A 19,471-nucleotide genomic window follows, 5' to 3' on the forward strand; every position below is an offset into this window, starting at 1 on the left:
TATTCAGCCATAACAAGAATACAAATCCTACCATTTGCAACAACATGGATGGAGCTAGAGGGTATTATGCTCAGTGAAATAAGCCAAGCAGAGAAAGACAAGTACCAAATGATTTCACTCATATGCGGACTATAAGAACAAAGAAAAAGTGTAGGAACATAACAGCAGCAGACTCACAGAACCCAAGAATGGACTAACAGTTACCAACGGGAAAGGGACTGGGGAGGATGGGTGGGAAGGGAGAGATAAGGGTAGGGAAAAAGAATGGGGGCATTACGATTAGCATGTATAATGTGGGGGTGGACACGGGGAGGGCTGTACAACACAGAGAAGATGTAGTGATTCTTCAGCATCCTACTACGCTGATGGATAGTGACTGTAATGGAGTTTGTGAGGGGGACTTGGTGAAGGGGGGAGCTTAGTAAACATAATGTTCTTCATGCAATTGTAGATTAATGATACCAAAAAATAAAAAATGAGCCTGGCAGTCCAGGCTTTGTGGAAAAAAAAAAAAAAGAAATAAGAATCCACTCCAAAACTACTAGATCTAATATCTGAATTGAGCAAAGTTGCAGAATACAAAATTAATACACAGAAATTTGTTGCATTCCTGTACACTAACAATGAACTAGCAAAAAAAGAAATCAGGAAAACAATTTCATTCATAATTGCATCAAAAAGAATAAAATACCTAGGAATAAACCTAACCAAGGATGTTAAAGACCTATACCCTGAAAACTACAAGGCACTCATGAGAGAAATTAAACAAGATAAATGGAGACACATCCTGTGCTCATGGATAGGAAGAAATAATATTGTTTAAATGGCCTTCCTGCCTAAAGCAATCTACAGATTCAATGCAATTCCTATCAAAATACCGACAGTATTCTTCAATGAACTAGAGCAAATAGTTCTAAAATTCATATGGAACCACAAAAAACCCTAAGTAGCCAAAGCAATCCTGAGAAGGAAGAATAAAGTCAGGGGATTATGCTCCCTAACTTCAAGCTCTACTACAAAGCCACAGTAATCAAGACAATTTGGTACTGGCACAAGAACAGACCCATAGATCAATGAAAGAGACTAGAGAGCCCAGATATAAACCCAACCACATATGGTCAATTAATATGCAATAAAGGAGCCATAGATACACAATGGGGAAATAACAGCCTCTTCAACAACTGGTATTGGCAAAACTGGACAGCTACATGCAAGAGAATGAATTATTGTCTAACCCCATACACAAAAGTAAACTCAAAATGGATCAAAGATCTGAATGTAAGTCATGAAACCATAAAACTCTTAGAGGAAAACATAGGCAAAAATCTCTTGAATATAAGCATGAGCAACTTTTTCCTGAATGCTTCTCCTTGGGCAAGGGAAAGAAAAGCAAAAATGAACAAGTGGTACTACATCAAGCTAAAAAGCTTCTGTATAGCAAAGGACACCCATCAGCAGAACAAAAAGGCATCCTACAGTATGGGAGAATATATCTGTAAATGACATATCTGACAAAGGGTTAACATCCAAAATATATAAAGAACTCATACACCTCAACAACCAAAAAGCAAATAACCCAATTAACAAATTGGCAGAGGATATGAACAGACACTTCTCCAAAGAAGAAATTCAAATGTCCAAGAGGCATATGTAAAGATGCTCCACATCACTAATTATCAGGGAAATGCAAATTAAAACCACAGTGTGATATCACCTTACACCAGTGAGGATGACCAACATCGAAAAGACCAGGAACAACAAATGCTGGTGAGGATGTAGAGAAAGGGGAACCCTCCTACAGTGCTGGTGGGAATGTAAGCTAGTTCAACCATTGTGGAAAGCAATATGGAGGTTCCTCAAAAAACTAAAAATAGAAATACATTTGACCCAGGAGTTCCACTCCTAGGAATTTACCCAAAGAAAACAAGTTCTCAGATTCAGAAAGACATATGCCCCCTTATGTTTATTGGAGCACTATTTACAATAGCCAAAATATGGAAGCAACCTAAGTGTCCGTCCATAGATGAATGGATAAAGAAGAGGTGGTACGTATATATATATATATACACACACACACACACACACACACACAATGGAATACTATTCAGCCATCAAAAAGAAACAAATCATACCATTTGCAACAACATGGATGGAGCTACAGAGTATTATGCTCAGTGAAATAAATCAGGCAGAGAAAGACAAATACCAAATGATTTCCCTCATTTGTGAAATATAACAAGGAACCATAACTGAAGGAACAAAATAGCAGCCGACTCACAGACTCCAAGAAGAGACTGGTGGTTACCAAAGGGGAGGGTTGGGGGATGGTGTGAAGGGAGGGAGCAGGGTTTGAGGGGTATTATGATTAGTTCACATTGTGTGGCTGAGGTCACGGGGAAGACATTGTAGCACAGAGCAGACAAGTAGGGACTCTGTGGCATCTTACTACTGTGACAGACAGTGACTGCAATGGGGTATGGGGGGGACTCGATAATAAGGGTAAATGTAGTGACCACATTGTTTTTCTTGTGAAACCTTCATAAGAGTGTATATGGACACCCTAATAATAAATAATCCTAGGGAGGATTGTTTTGTCAAGTTAAATTGTAAATATTGTTTTCCTTTATGGTTCTTTTGGTTATAAGTAACGAAACAAAAAGGATTTTTAAGTTATATCATGAAACACAAGTAGACATGTTTCTGTGCAATTGTAGAAAGCAGTGGTTTCTTTACTGGAGATTATCGTATTCAGGGAATAATAATAAAAATTTTAAAGAGTTGTGTGTGACTTATTAAAACTTCTTAAGATTTTTTTCTAAGAGCTTATTTAGGTTTCTGTTATATTAGTGTTTCTACAGTGATCATACCTTTAATTTATGCATACAAACATGCTTCATTGGTCTCAAGAGGCTGATAGGTTTAAGTGAGAAGTTCACTCATTTTTACAATATAAGCTCTAAGTTAACATTTGTAACTCAAAAGACATCCATAAAAAGATTATACAATTTACTTAATGAAATCATGGTGGATATAGTCTTTTATAATTGAAACATCTTGCTAAATAAACTGCCTTAGACTTACTAGGTAATTAAAAATCTTTCTACTTTGGTTTTACTCCCCAACTGTCTGTATAGAAAGAAAATAAGAAAAATTTAGGTTTATGAGTCTTTTTACCTTAGCACTTGGTACATGTAATTCTACTTAATCTTTTTGATATGTATAATATAGATATTTTGGGCAATCATTTTGACTTCTTGGCATTGAGTCATTTTCCCTTCTTTCATATTGAAATTGGTTAATTAATCTTGCTTTGAAATATTCTTTATAGCCAGGTCTGAAATTCAGTGGTCCACCACCACCACCACCACCACCACCACCACCACACCTCCTATCGTGCTGGCTGCCTCCATTTCCTTCTGGACCACCAGTAAGTGCAAAAGAATTCAGATTAAAATTTGCTTTCATGCATAGTCTGGGGTTTAGCAAAACAAGTGATTAGGAAATGTCATTTTAGACCATCCCTAGGGCCAGATTCTAATGGGTGAAATTTGAAGTAAACCTTGGTTTTTCCATTTTTAATGCCCTTCTGCTACCCAGATTCAGTCCTCTTAAGAGTCCCAACTCTGAGACCTATATTGCCTGCTTCCTTCCTGTCAGAAGTTGTTTCTCTTTCTATGGGGCAGTAGGTCTTCTTTGAAAGAATTTAACTATGTTTGTGCATAAGGACTAATGTTTTGCCTTTCCAAGTATGCTTAGCTTCATATCAACTATCTGGATATCTTAATGGTAGACTTTCAGATATCAGTAATAGGCTAGAAAGACACTTTTGGCAAATTGTGTGTGGTGGGGTGGGAGCAGCACAGATGTTCTACCCAAAACCTTTATTTACTTGAAATGGTGTGTGGTTGTTTTTTGAGGAAAACCGTAAAAGTATGTTTGGTCTTTTACCTGTAGCCTCATAATGGGATCAGAAAAATAAGTTCTAATCAAAGCAAAATGTTTATACTTTTTATGTGACCTGTTAGCTTTTGATTTTTCAGTTTAATTTTATTGGTCTTCAGTACTGCTAGTGGCTTTCTCCAAATACCATTAAAAAAAAAAAATTACATAGGAGATGACATGTAATGTAGGAAAAGATACAATTAACATGTTTCATTCTCTCTGTAAAATGGATCTCCAGCCTTGATATGTCTGTTTACTGACTTTAAAGTATGTCTTTCTCCATTTCCAGATAATTCCCCCACCACCTCCCATATGTCCAGATTCTCTTGATGATGCTGATGCTTTGGGAAGCATGTTAATCTCTTGGTACATGAGTGGCTATCATACTGGTTACTATATGGTAGGTGATCACTCAGCATCTTTTCCCAACAATCACTTTGTAACTAAAAAAATGATCTGTTACGTTATATAAATCTAAGGGTTGAAAACTACCTTAAAGTTGAAAATATGCAACTGTCTGTTTAAGGCTTAAGTTACTATTACATTGTCCCTGCTAAGCACAATTGTAGGGCATTTAAAAGTCTTTGATGCTATTAGATTATTCTTCTTATATGTTTCTAACTTAATGGTGCTTTCTAAGTTCTCTTCTAGTCTCACTAGTCTTTTGTGTTAATTTCAAATAAAATTGATTTAATTTCAAATTAACTGGAAAAAGAAAGGATAATAACTTTCCAAAAAAAAGAAAAATAATAATAGATTCTTTTAAAAATTTTACATAAAGGAAGATCTGGGGTGATAAATGTCAAACTGGGCCTTAGGAACCTAAGCTTCAAACTTGTCATTTTATAAATCCGTCTGTTGCAGACATATTCTATTACAATTTGGCAGGAAATTTTTTAACTTTTTAAAAGGAAACTATTATGCTGTGTAAGATTATGATGAGATACATATTGTAGGCACTTGAATTTCAGTTAATAATATAGAAGAAAATAAACAACTGACTTGAAGGTGTAGTTTTTTTAAAGTGTATATCTGTACATGTCTCCATTAATATTCTTATTTAAAAATTACCCTTCAGTGGTTGTATAACCATGGAATATTTGTCCTATATGAAGGAATCCTCCTTTTAATGACCAAAAGGTAATGAAAAGTAACAAATTGAGACCAATCATCTTTCTGATCTTCCCTCTTCTGTACTTCAAATTTTTCTGCATGTATTTTTCAAGTGTGAAATAATTTAAAAAATAATATGTATAATGTATATATAAAGTATTGACATGTTTATTTTTAAATTTTTTAGACAGAGATAGAGGAGGGAAAAATTGATCCATAGCTCTACCACCCAGATGTACCATATATAAACTTAATTTCAGGTCCATATTATGCATCGGTTTGTGGTTTTGTTTGGTTGCTGTTAATGTAAGATTTTTATTAAAATATATATGCAAAAAATGCATATTTTAGATGTGAATGGCTTGATGAATTTCACATGATCACATCTGTGTAATCAGCACCATTAAAAAGAGCATTATCACAATTCTTAAGCCTCTTTAGTGTCTTCTAGTTATTATCAGTCCCTTTCCCAAGGGTAACCATTTTCCTGACTTCTAATGTCATTGATTAGTTTTGCCCTTTTTTTGAACTTATATGGATTTTATCATATGTATACTCCTTTGTGGCTGGCTTATTTTTGTTCAAACCTTTGTGCGATGAATATATATTGTATTGCTTTCCATTGTATGAATATACCATAATCCATTTATTTGTTTTAACCATTGATGGACATTTGGGTTGTTTCCAATTTTGGCTTATTAAAAATAGCGTTGCCTTGAATATTTTTAAAATGAAGTCTTCAAATCAGGAATTAAAATTGATGTAATACTATGATATAATCTACTGGCCTTATTCAAATCTTGCCAATTGTCTTATGAATGTCCTTCACAACAACAAAAAAATTGTGTTTTTTAAATACAGAACTGAGGATCCAGAATTTAGGCCCACATGTTATATTTTGTTGTCATATCTCTTAGTGTTATCTGGTTTGTTTTTTATATTGTCATCATACCATTTGCATCGTCTTATACCCTTTAAAAATATATGTATTTCATAATCACAATGACTACATATGATACTTGAATACATTATCTTGTAAAAAAAGGCACATTAAAGGTAAAACAAAAATCCTATTGGTGACCAAAGCCAGTCCCAGTTCCTACCTCTCTCTATAGATATTAGTTTGCTGAATATAGCTTATCAAATCTCTTTCTCTGCATTCAAGTATGTATGAGTGCTCAAAGCACATTGTTTTATGTTCATCTTTCTTTATATGAAGACATATGAGAACTTAGCTGCAGTTTGCTTGTCTTACTCATCAGTCTGGGTTGGTGACCTATGTAGCTCTACCATTTAGCTAAACTTAGTGACCATTTGCTTCAACTATATTCTTTATAACTTATCTAGCTATTACATCATTTCTCTCCTCCCCTTCATAGCCAGACTTCTCTTTACTTCCTTACTTCACATTGTCTCTTCAGACCTATCAGGTGAACTTCCTCTGTCTTCCCTGCTCTGAGAAGGGGAGAGATTTTACCTGCAGATGGCTGTATCAGTGGTCATTTCTCTGCTTTATCTTTCCTATCTTTATACATTTGAGCACACATTTGAAACATTTTTTCTCTTGCCTTCAGTGACACCAATTAATCTACTGGTTTTATACTCTTCCTTGGCTGCTCCTTCTAGACTCCTTTAACTCCTAAACTCCTTAGCTCCTTTTCCTTCTCTTCCCAGTGTCTAAGTGGAATTCCTTATTCCCAGCCCCTATCCACCTTCTCTCGGCAGTAAATCCTCACTAGGTGACCTCATCCATTCCATGACTTAGAATTGCATGTTTGTACTGGTGGTTCTCAGATGTCTAGCTCTGAATTTCAGACTTAATTATCCAACTGCCTGCTTTCCGTCACCACACTGGATGTCTGTAGGTACATCTCAAACTAAATGTAGCCAAAACAAAACTAGTAGTGTCATCCCACTCACCTCTGTTTCCACAGCCTTTACGTCTTCAGTAAGCAGTAACATTAGTGCACTAGGAGCACCAATTTCTCAAGCCTCAAACCCCAAATTTAGTCTTCATTCCTTACTTCCCTTCACTTTATAACATCCAGTTTATAAGAAGATCCTGTTGACTATTTCCATAGAGATCCTGAATCTGCACTTTGTTTTCTCTCCACTGCTTCTACCCCATTCAAAATATTATCATCTTTTAATTGAGATATAATTAACTTTAAAAGTGCACAATTCAGTTTTTTTAAATTATATTCACAAAGTTGTGCAAACACCATCACTAATTCCAGAAACATTTTCGTCACCCATAATGAAACCCCATACCCATTAGCAGTCACTCTCCAATACCTGCTCCTCCCAGACTTAAGCAACCATTTATCTACTTTCTTTTTTTACAGATTTACCTGTTCTGGACAATTCATATATACAGAATCATATAATATATGGCCTTTTGTGTCTGGCTATGTTTCTTAAGGTTTCTCTATGTTGTAACATTTATCAGTACTTCATTTTTTTTATTGCTGAATAATATTGTACATGCATTTTGTTTATGGCTTTTTGAATTGTTTCCTCTTTTTGGTTACAGTGAATAATTGTTACAAGTATTTGTGTATAAAATTTTGTATGGACATGTTTTCAGTTTTCTTGGGTACATGTCTAGAAGTAGAATTGCTGGCTCAAAAGTTTACTCTAGAGGAACTGCCAAACTGTTTTTTAAAGTGGCTACACCATTTTACCATTTCCACCAGAATGAGTGAGGGTACATATTTCTCCACATTCTTGTCAACACTTACTATTGTCTCCCTGTTTGACTATAGCCATCCTAGTGGGTGTGAAGTAATACCTTATTGTGGTTTTGATTTGCATTTCTGTAATGACTAAAAGATGTTGAGCATCTTTTCATGTGCTTGTTGGCCATTTATATATCTTCTTGGGAGATATTTCTATTCACATCCTTTGCCTTTTTTTAAATTGGGCTCTTTGTCTTTTTGTTAATGGGTTCTAATAGCTCTTCATATATTCTGGGTAATAAGACATTGTCTCTTATCTCACTACAGTAGATCCCAACTATTCTTTTTACCTATAAAACCTCATATCCCACACTGCCAAATCCATTATCCACACAGCAGTTAGAAGTGGTATTTAAAAATGTAACAAAGATCATGTCTATCCCTTTAAAAACTCTCTGATAGCTTCCAGTCACACTTAAGTTAAAACCCACAACCATAATCCTGGTTTGCAAAGTATTACATCATGTCTGTCTTGCCAGCTTCTTTACTTAAGTCTTACTCCATGCTCTTCCATTCCTGCAATACTGGCTTCTTTTCTTCTTCATATACCAGGCTTACATCTTCTTCAGGGCCTTTGCCCTCCCTGTTCTTTAGTCTGGAAAGTTCTTACCCCAGATCTCACTTGTCTGGCTTCTTGTCATTCAGATCTCAACTGAAATTTCACCTTCCCTGTTTAATATAGAAGTGATTCTCCCTAATTCTCTATCAGATCAACCCACTTAGATTCACTGTGTGGCATGTATCATTATTGGTATGATTTTCCTTACCTGTTTTTCTATCTCTCTCCAGTAAGAGTAAGCTCCTGAGAGCAGGGACGCTTGGCTCTCTGGCATCTGGAATAGTACCTAGTTCATAATAAGTCTGGTTCAGAATAAGTTCATAGTTTGCTGATGTTGAACATTAGCAAGTTTTTCCTCTGATAATGAGATAACTATTTTTATATGTAAACCATTTATACACACATACTTCTTGTAGGTTATTTCCTTATGATATCTGTAAGTAACTGTTAGTGAATCAAAATGTATAAACATTTTAATAGCTTTTGACACTGCTGGCTGGCTTTCCACAGTTCTTACTTCCATATGTATTGCCACCAGTGCAACTTGAAAATGTCTGTTTTACCACACCCTTAAACGAACCTTACTGTTTTCTGTAACATACAGCTGTAGCAGTAGATGAAGAATATGGGTGTACCTAATGTGTAAGAACATCTTTGATTTGAAGGATGACATGGATGAAAAATTAGAGTTGGTTACATTTATAAACATTCCTTTTCATATATATACTTGATTGTACTGTGTTATTAAAACCTAGTAGAGTTTTTAATGGACTTTTAACTCTGGTCCTGACCAACAAAATACAGCTGTTCTGTTTCTTTCATGAGTTCAAGCAACAGTTCTTGGGTAAACAGCCTTGTCCAGAAAAATATCTGGCACAAATTCAAGTCTAACCTATGACTGACTTATTCCAGAGAAATGATCTTTATTTTTAGGAGTATTATTTGTATATTTGCATAAATTAAAATATAAATATGTTCATATTCAGAAGTGTAAAGAAACAGCAGTTTCCTATATCTTGCATTTTTGACTCTTTGAATTGTTTACCATTAAAAAGAAGCCACTACTCATTGTCAAGTTTTCCAACAGCCTAAGTGTGTTTTAGCCTAGCAGTTGCTTTAGCCTAGCAGTTCTTAACCACTGCTCCACAGAAACATGATTGACAACTTTTCCATTACCAGCCTCTTCCCGTGAGAGCAGCGGGATACAATTCAGGTCTAGCTCTTAACCTCTAGAAATCTAGAAATCTAAGCAGAACATATCACTAAGAATAATGATATAGGAATAACATAAAATAGGCTATAACTTTGGTACTTACTAGTAACAAATCACTTTTAATACATTTTAGGTCATCTAAGGTATAGGTCAGTGGTAAAGTGGAACACTGGTTTATATGTAGAGAAAGACAGAAAGAATTGAGGCCAGATTTGAAGAACAGGACATTTGGGCTAGGTCTGACCAGGGAAAACAGTAAGTAATAACTTCTAAAATGTTCTTCTTTAGAGACTATTGGTCTTTAATGATTTTATTTTAATAAATAAGACACATTGTATATTTTATTTGAGGGAAATAAAGTGTAAGTCAGCTTAGGAGCATCATTGTATTTAGTGAAAGGAAAATTTCTTAATTGTAGCCTAATAATTGTTTACTTTGGGATCACTTTTAAAGCACATTTGAAGGCTGTAAACTTATTTTCTGATGATATTTTTTGTTAAGTAGAATTAGTGAAATGTTTTATTTGAACAAAAATGTTTATTCACAACTCTATATAACATTTGTATGCTTATTCTTTTAAATTCCTTTATTTTCCTTACAGGGTTTCAAACAAAATCAAAAAGAAGGAAGGTGCTCACATTTCAATTAAGGAGTAAGTCTGCCATTATTATATAAGTGATTCTTCTGTATAAATTTTATACTTTGTAGAAAACATGTTTAAGAATTGAAATGTGAAAAGTTAAAAAATAAATGTAAAAGTATATTAAAGACATCTTGATACCAAAACTATTTGATAAAAGGTTGATATACATCCTCTGGAATTCTCATTATATTAAACTATCATCTCAGCAAATATTTGTTCATTGATGGTATGGAAAGAAAAATACACCTTTACAATAAATAAATAGAACTTTACAATCAGTGATGAAACTTTGAATCACTGTAGTCAGACAGTCAGACTTACTTTTCAGTTTGTGATACAGTATGAAATACGTTGTATTAACTATGAAGTGTTTGGTCAAAAGAGTTTAACTGGAGTTTAATTAAGCCTTTAAGGTCTCCTTTCCCATTTACCAGAAATGGGAATAGAGCAACAAGTTAAATAACACCAAAAAAGAAACGATTAGGTCCAGAGTGTGGAATGTTGCAGAAGATAATTGGTCTCTTTTCAAAAAGTCAGTGTCATGAAAGAAAAAGTGACATGGAGTACATAACTACTCCAAATTAAAAGCTATTTACAAGATTTAACAGCCAAATGCAATGTTAACATCCTTGATCAGATCCTGGCTTAAAAAGCCATCTATAAAAGACTTGAGAGTTAAGGAAATTTGAATGTGGACTGGATTTTAAATGATAATAGATAATTGCAAATTTTATGAGCTGTGAGAAGGGTGTTGTAGTTTATAGAAGAATATCTTCTTAAATTTGCATACTGAAGTATTTAGAAGTGAAATAAATGTATGTATATATTTTTAAATTATTAAGCCAAATGCATTATGTGTATGCATGAACTATATATATGGCTATTACTGAAACTACATTGTACCCAGGGATGTTTATGGGACTGTTTTTTTCTATTTTCTGTATGTTTGAAAAATACATAAGAAAAATGCTCAGTATTTTTAAACCAAACTAATAACAGCTATGTGTCTGTCATTGTATTCCTTTTTCACATATTATTTTATACTTTTGGTCCATATTCATCTGTATTTTCATATGGATGCCATCACAGCATTTTGTATTGGTGTGTGTATCCCTCACTTAATATCACACATTTAATGTTTTTACAGATTCTTACTGTCAGATTGTTTGCCTATATGTTATGCCACTATTCCTTTAATTCAGTAGTTTTTGCCATTCTGGATAATGTTGAAGTAAATTCCTTCTTATACATAGTAATTTGATTCTGTTCTGTCATAGCCTTAGGTTAAATTTCTATATTGTGTCTATTAGATAAAAGATGGTAGACATTATGATTCTTGGTAGATGTTTCCACATTGTCTTGAAAAGCAAATTTTGAAAAACATTTTCTGCTTGATTTTCAAAGATGTATTCTGGAAGGAGTATTTTTTAAATTAGATAAATCATCATATTTCAAGGGGTAGTTACCTGTGTTTCACTCTTTGGTTAAAGTCATTTTCATTCAGTTGGCATTCTTCAGCTAGATCATTCAGCCAAGTCTAAAAAAGGGAAATAGATAAATGTGGAATGAAACAGATTAAAGTTTTCGAGGCAGAGAATGTACAAAGCCAGAAGCATCAGAACACAGTGTATTTCAAGGCCTCAGGTAGCTGAAATGTCATAAACCTGTTCATAAGGCCACTCAGCCACCTTATCCTCCACCTCCTCAATCCATGTATTTTCTCTTCTCTGAATCTGCTCTCTGCTCTTTCTGCTTATTTCAATTACCTAGCTTTTCACATTACATTCTCCTTGTTGTTTATATATATATATATATATATATGTATGTCTATTCTCTGTCATTAAAGGAAAGGCATTATATTCTTGTTCATCATGTTTACAGTAAATTGTACAGTTTTTTTTTATTATTAAGGTATCATTGATATACACTCTGATGAAGGTTTCACATGAAAAACAATGTGGTTAAACATTCACTCATATCATCAAGTCCCCCCCCATACCCTATTGAACTCACTGCCCATCAGTGTAATAAGATGCCACATAGTCACTGTTTGTCTTATCTATGCTACACTGTCTTCTCCATGACCCCCCACACACACACAGACAGTTTTTTTGTCTGTACAGTTTTTTTGAAGTGTAGGATGGGCTTAAAGCATAGAGTGGAGAGAATGTCAAAGAAGAGAGAAAATGGTAAATGGTGGAGAAATTTCAGAGTTTTCAGATCAGATCTTTTCACCCATCATGAAGGGTTAGACATCAGTTCTATATTTTGCTGATTTTAAAGATGACTTTATTTATAACAGATCCTGCATTAGATGAATGGTTTTGAAAGTTGAGTTAATTGTAATTATGTTTGACCTAGGGTTGTTTTTAGGCACTATTTACCTTAACTTAAATAATGAATAATGAAGCAGCTTCCTCCTTAAGTACAGAGGCAGAACAGCAAAGCCACAGTGTAAGTCTTACTAATCCTAATAATAAAGTTAAAACGGAGCTAGTTTTCTGGTTTCCCTTTGAGAATTGTTCTTGCAGTTGTGAGGACTACTAGATGGAAGATGCTGCGGTCTTTCCCTCAGCCCTGGCAGGACCTACATTCAGAAGAGAGACAGAACGTGAAGTGCCTTACATGAAGAGTGCCTTCATTCAGGGATCAGCCAGAGATTACTTTAACTCTGCATGGTTGCCATTAACAGAAATGGGTTAATGGTTTTTAACAGTTATGAACCTAAGTCATGTGTTGTTTGAAGCTCTTGGTGAATGGAAAAAATGAATTCAGTTCAGAAATCAAATTGTGAAAGTTTAGCAAGAGCAACTCCTGCTTTTGCAGAAGTCCATGTTTTATATGCAGCAATCAATGGTAGAAATTCAGTATTTCATTGTCTGAGTACTTGGCATTTGGTCATGTTTATGTATGAAGCATGGCCTTTCAAGAAGAGTCAAGAACATTTGTACACAGCCCTCATTTTTTTCCCCAGTACTTTTTATGAGGTATAATTTGTATATAATAAAATGTACAGATTTAAAGTGAAGAGTTTTGATCAATTTTGAGGAAGTATACCATTATAACTACACTTCAAGATTTAGAATATTCCCTCACTATAGGATGTCCCTTTGTACCCCATTATATTCACCACACTTATCCATTCTGGCAGTCACCATTCTGACTTTAATGAGTAAAAACTAGTTTCACCAATTTTAGAACTTCATATAATGGAATCATATAGTATATATTCTTTTGCGTGGGATGTTCTTTTAAGTTAAAATTACTTGTGAGTTCAGTTTTTGTCCTGACTTAATACACCTAACATTTTTGAAGATACTAAGTATTGGAGAAACTAATATCTGAGCTTTGAAGTTCTGGTCCTGTCATTATTAGTTATTGTAACACATAAATTGACCTCTTATCTCTTAAAATGGCATATAACTTAAGGTTGAGCTATATTCTACTTTAAATAAAACCAGTGTTTGGTTTCCAAGTAGAAGAAGGCAGAGGTGAAGAAGTATGCCTGAACATTAATGAGTCTTTGTGTTTAGGTAGACTTCTGGTTAAGTATAAATAAACCTTAATATATAGAATTTGGTTTCAGTAGACCCTTAGGTATATGTTTCGGGTTTTTATTATAAGGGAAACTGGAAACTGTCATGTGAAAATTTTCTTCCTTTTAAAAGTAATAGTAGCTATATTTTTTGAGTGATTACTATATGTGGTAGGCATAGTTATTTGACTTAATCATTATAACATCAAGTTAGATACTATTATTATTCCCATTTTACAGATGAGAAAGCAGACTCACAAAGGTGAAATGACTTAGCTTGGGCCATGGTTAATGTGGACCTCTACAACCTCAGAACTCTCCCCAGCTCTCAGCTCCACAGCAACTGCTTCTTCCAGACTCTGTGGAGTCTCATTCTATATGTGCATAATTTAGGATTCAGGCAAAGACCGAAGTGGAAACCCTACATTAATTAATATGGAAAAAAAATCCAGAGCCCAAAAATAACCTCTGTTAGACTTTTCTGATACGTTAGGAAACATCTTGCCACCAGGTGCACAAAAGAAATTAAGATATATTACAGATGTTCCCAGACACAGTTCAAAGCTATGGTGGCTTGATGCTGTGTGTAATTCCTAGGGAAGGAGCTTGGCAGTGGCTCTATAATGGCTCACTGCAAAACGCTGAATGCTAGTTTCGTGTTTTGCCTTTTTTCATAGAAGTGAAAATCCTCCTGGGATTTCTTTTGGTTAGAATAGGTACAGTATACAGTACTAATGTAGGTCTTTTGTAAAAGTGAAGTGGCATAATGCCAGCTTTCAAAAAGCAGGGGATATTTGTATTCAGTTTATTCATTTTATTTTTTTAAACTACATTGTCCCTTGTTATGTATAGCAATCTGACAAGATGTATTTAAATGAAGATGCAAAACCGTGTAGTGTACTACCAGACATTTGTGTAAATACGTATTCATGTATGTATGTGCACTGATGATCATGTCAGGGCAATACTCAAGTTACCTCTGGAGGGACTAGGAAATGGCATACGGGAGACTTCGTCGCATACTTTTTTGTACTTCTAATTTTGTGCATCGTACATTTATTGACAGTAAATAATTAAAATAAAGCTGATAAGCTATATCTATCATTACTCCTTTAAACTTTTTAATTTTTCATTTTTATAGGTAATTCATATATTGTGCTTTAATAGGTAAGTGTTTTTTTCCCTCATTTCTTGGAAAATACTGATATATATATAAAACTGTCTTGTTTTAAACAGTTACAGGATATTTATATATATATATATATGTATGCGTACTAATTTAATTGAACTCATGGAAGTTTAGGTTTTTTTGAATTGTTTGCTATGTAGTACTACGGTCAGTATTCTTTTACATAATTCTTTTTGCAAAGGTATGAGTACATCGTTAGGATTATAAATAGAACTGGAATGTAGAATAATCTAGAATTAGATTCTAGAGTTAGAACTGCTGGATTAAAGATACATTTATAATTTTAATAGAATCTTTGCCAGATTGCTCTCGGTAGAGATGTATTATACTAATTTATATTCCCACCACTATATTCCCAATACTATTTGAGAGTCCCTGTTTCACACAGTCTAGCCAACAAACCTTTGGATCTTTGTCTAGCTGATAGTTGAAAAGAGGTATCTCATTGTATTTATAGTTTAATGTTTATCTTATTGTGAAGCGCCTTTTCGTGTGTTTGAGATATATATTAAACAATGTGTCTTTCAACAGAAACACACACAAAACGAGGCTATACCTGGATCGGTTGATAAAAATGTGACCAAAGGTTTGCAGGAACCCAGCCCCAAGTATAGGAGAAATGATTCAGGCATCACAACAAATTCAGTGTTTGCGGCAACTTTTTAGAATATAACTGCCATGAATAATGAGAATCGACTCTTTCAAGTCATTTTACAAGCATTTTGCAGAATAAGGAGATTGTGAAAATAAATTTGTTAGCAATTCTAATAATAATTCAAAGACGGCAAGCCCATATTTTATTGCATATTTTCCCAGTTTTGAATGTGTGTCTGTGAGAGAATGCATATATGTATCTCCAAAATGGACATTTTTTGAATGCAACTGAATGTTCACCATTATGTATGAAGCTGGAATGTATTTATCTTTCAAATTCTGATTCTAGAGCTTAAATGCATATCTACTATGTTCTAGTTTATCATTCCTTCAATTCTTTTAATATACTTGCTTCATCAAAACAGTGCTTTTGAAAACTTCACGGCTTATCACTTTGTTGAATAGACAAATGATAGGTCTCTTCTTTGTTGCATTACAGCAAAATATTTCATTTTCACATTTATAAACACCAATTCGAATAAAAATATTTTTTTCATTTCTACATCATCTGTTAACTTCCAGTTACTTTGTATGCACATCTGTCTTCCACATTTGTCCACTTACACTCTACCGTGTAAATTTTGATGCACAAGCATCATAAAAAATGAACACTGCCTCATGTCTTTTTAGCAAAACGGATGGTTCAGGTTTTTATCACAAAATCTTACATGATGAAATCCTTCATGTTGAAGTACTAACTGAATGATAGTACTACATTACCTCTTTTGTGCTCACAAGTACGTCAGTCTTGAGTTTGAGAAAATTCATCAAAGCGTACATATGTCATCTGAAGACTCATTATCCAAAACTTTGTTTATATAAACAATTTCACCATTATTAGTCTAGAGTAAGGATCAAAACATTTTTCTTGAAGGGTTAAATAGTAAATATTTCAGGCCATAGTTTTCCAACTGCTGGTCTAAATGTTGTCTTTTTACATTCATCTTCTAGTTGAGTTTAATAATTACAAAGTGACTTCCTTTGTCCATTATGTTCTCTTTCTGTTATGGACAGGAAAAAAGTAAATTTCCAACTATTCAAGGAAAGCCTAAAAAAACTACAAGGATGATGTCTTTATATTTCTATTAAAAGTTCTTGAAAGATGATCCAGTACTTTGGGCAAGAGAGTAAGAATACTGAAGAATGATACAATAGTGATGCTTTATTTCACTGCATCATTTATTGCGTCATCCTTTTAGGTTATTACGTCTTTCCATGTTCTTATTATTTTAGTCTTCGTTTTTTCTTCAGCATAGCTGGAGATAACTGGTGAGTGCATTCATTATCTATTGCTGCATAACTAATTGCCCCAAAATTTAGAACTTTAAAACACAAATACTTATCTTCTTATTTCTGTGGGTCAGGAATCCATGAGCCACTTAGCAAGCAACACCACACCCACTTCTATAACTAGTCTCTGAATCACATATCATTCTACTTTTTTTCTTTGAAAGTAAGTCCAAGAAACCCTCCCACACTGCTGGTGAGAATGTAAGCTAGTCAACCATTGTGGAAAGCAATATGGGGGTTCCTCAAAAAATTAAAAATAGAAGTACCATTTGACCCAGGGGAATTCCACTCCTAGGAATTTACCCAAAGAAAACAAGTTCTCAGATTCAAAAACACATCTGCACCCCTATGTTTATTGCAGCACTATTTACAATAGCCAAGATATGGAAGCAACCTAAGTGCCCATCAGTAGATGAATGGATAAAAAAGATGTGGTACATATGCACAACGGAATACTATTAAGCCATAAGAAACAAACAATTCCTACCATTTGAAACAACATGGATAGAGCTAGAGGGTATTATGCTCAGTGAAATAGGCAGAGAAAGACAAATACCAAACTATTTCCCTCATTTGTGGAGTATAACAATGAAGGAAGAAAATAGAAGAAGGGACTCCAAGAAGGGAATAGCAGTTACCAAAGGGGAGGGGTGAGAGAGGGCAGGTAAGGAGGGAGGGAGAAGGGGATTGAGGGGTATCATGATTAGTGTACATGGTGTGGGGGGGGTCATGGGAAGACAGTGTAGCACAGAGAAGGCAAACTGAATCTGTGGCATCTTACTACACTGATGGACAGTGACTGCAGTGGAGTATGGGTGGGGACTCAATAAGGGTAAATTAGTAACCACATTGTTTTTCTTGTGAAACTTTCATAAGATTATATATCAATGATATCTTAAAAAAAAAAAAGTACAAGAGTCACAGGAATGGGAGTATACAGTCAACTGGAGGGGATGACCCAAGGGCCTAAATACCAAAGGTAGGAATTATTGGGGACTATATTGAAGGCTAGCTACCACAATGAGTTAATAAAAATATAATAATATATAATAATAATAAATACCACAGTGAGTTATAATAATAAAAATATAATTATAAAATAATATAAATATAATATAAATAAGATAAGGGATACAAAATCACAAAGATTCTGTTTTAGATGTATAAGAGTTCCATAGAGTTATAGCAAGATAAGAGTTTTGGTTTGTTTTTAGTAAATAAATTTTCTCTTTGTTCTTTGCCAGACCTCTAAGAAAGAGTTAATCATGAATCCTTACAGTTAGCTCTCCTCAAAAAAAAAGTCAACGACTAGAATTGGGTCCAGTGGCCCCAGGTGATATGCCAGGGATTAATTTCCTCTTTCTACTTTCCTTAAAAGATTTTTTTTATTCCCTTATCTATTGTTTATTAAAATGGATATTGTAGGACAATAAATTTTTCTCTGAACAGTACTTTAATTGTATTTTGTAGATTCTGTTGGGTAGAATCTTACCATTTTCTAGATACTCCAAAATTTCGAGTTTTGTTTTCAACTCTAGAAATGTTTGTTTTAATTTCTAAGCAGATTTAATTTCCAGTTTTAATTGTATTATAGCTGAAGAATGTTGTTTGTATTGTTTTAATCACTATGTTTTTAAACATATGATTTTAACCATTGTTTTTAATATGCTTTAAATTCTATTAGGAGAGATCAAATACCAGTGTACCTTAGAATTTAAAAAATATATTCTTGGATTTTTACTCTTCCAAATGAATTTAACTTTCCCATAGATTGAAATTAATATTACATTGTCTTTATTATTTATTACATCTGCATACTTTTATTCTAGTTGTATTTACCATGAAAAGTATATTGCTTTCCATTTTCTCTTCATTATGATTTTATAAGAAAATAGGTTTTTAAATTTCATAATTGTATCTGGACTTTTTTCTTTCAAATTCAGGTGCAACTCTCTCCCAAGGAGAATGGTTTTCTGATGTGTCCTGGTTGATGTGAATGGAAATTTCGTCATTTTCTTCATGAACCCTGTTGGGTGGCACAGTCATCTGCATTACCTCTTGTTGCATGTGATTCATGCTTATGTAACCCAGCAGGTGTTTCAAGGGACTAACGTTTGAAAACTAAACATTGGAAATGTGGATAATTAAAAGAAACTCAAGGTCACATATGCTACAGAGAAGTCTGTCAAAATCACAGCTGAGCACATTTGTATATTGTAACTTTCTTAAGTATGTTAAACTTTTTATTAGTGCCTTTAAAAATAAACCATAGTTTTTTTAAACCTTGATTCTCTGAATATTTCTTTTTGGAATATATATGGTGAGGTGGAGTCTGTCTAAAGATGTAGAAAGAAAACTACTGGTACTTACCTGGATAAGGGGTAAGATTGTAAAGGTCTAACCAATTATAAACCAATGTGGTTAATGATCCAAGGTTCGGAACAAAGGCTGGCTGAAGCTGAGTATCACAGAGACTGGACCTGGCCAGTCAGGAATCAAAGTGATGCTATGTTTTTTGAAAGCCATATTGTCATTCTCTTCCCTATACCTTCTCTTGTCTGCCTCTCCTGGCCTTCTCTGCATCCTCCTCATGCC

General features: G+C 34.1%; 1 protein-coding gene across 5 annotated transcripts in view; it reads left to right on the forward strand.

Annotated features, from left to right (window-relative positions):
* LOC118913674 (survival of motor neuron protein) overlaps nt 1-19,158 on the forward strand; it is a 36,412-nt gene extending 17,254 nt beyond the window's left edge. For 2 of the 5 annotated variants that reach the window (XM_057494532.1, XM_057494540.1), the window contains 5 exons: nt 3,329-3,427; nt 4,232-4,342; nt 10,167-10,217; nt 14,885-14,910; nt 18,820-19,158. In XM_057494532.1, the coding sequence (XP_057350515.1) occupies nt 3,329-3,427; nt 4,232-4,342; nt 10,167-10,214 (258 nt within the window). In that variant the 3' untranslated portion in view covers nt 10,215-10,217; nt 14,885-14,910; nt 18,820-19,158. Of the gene's footprint in view, nt 1-3,328; nt 3,428-4,231; nt 4,343-10,166; nt 10,218-13,983; nt 14,839-14,884; nt 14,911-15,463; nt 16,311-18,819 lie in introns of those variants that run through there. The other 3 variants (XM_057494533.1, XM_057494536.1, XM_036887811.2) reach the window with 3 other exon arrangements.
* Nucleotides 19,159-19,471: the final 313 nt, after the last annotated feature.

Source organism: Manis pentadactyla, chromosome 2, assembly GCF_030020395.1.
Source record: "Manis pentadactyla isolate mManPen7 chromosome 2, mManPen7.hap1, whole genome shotgun sequence".
In the NCBI taxonomy this organism is placed as follows: Eukaryota; Metazoa; Chordata; class Mammalia; order Pholidota; family Manidae; genus Manis; species Manis pentadactyla.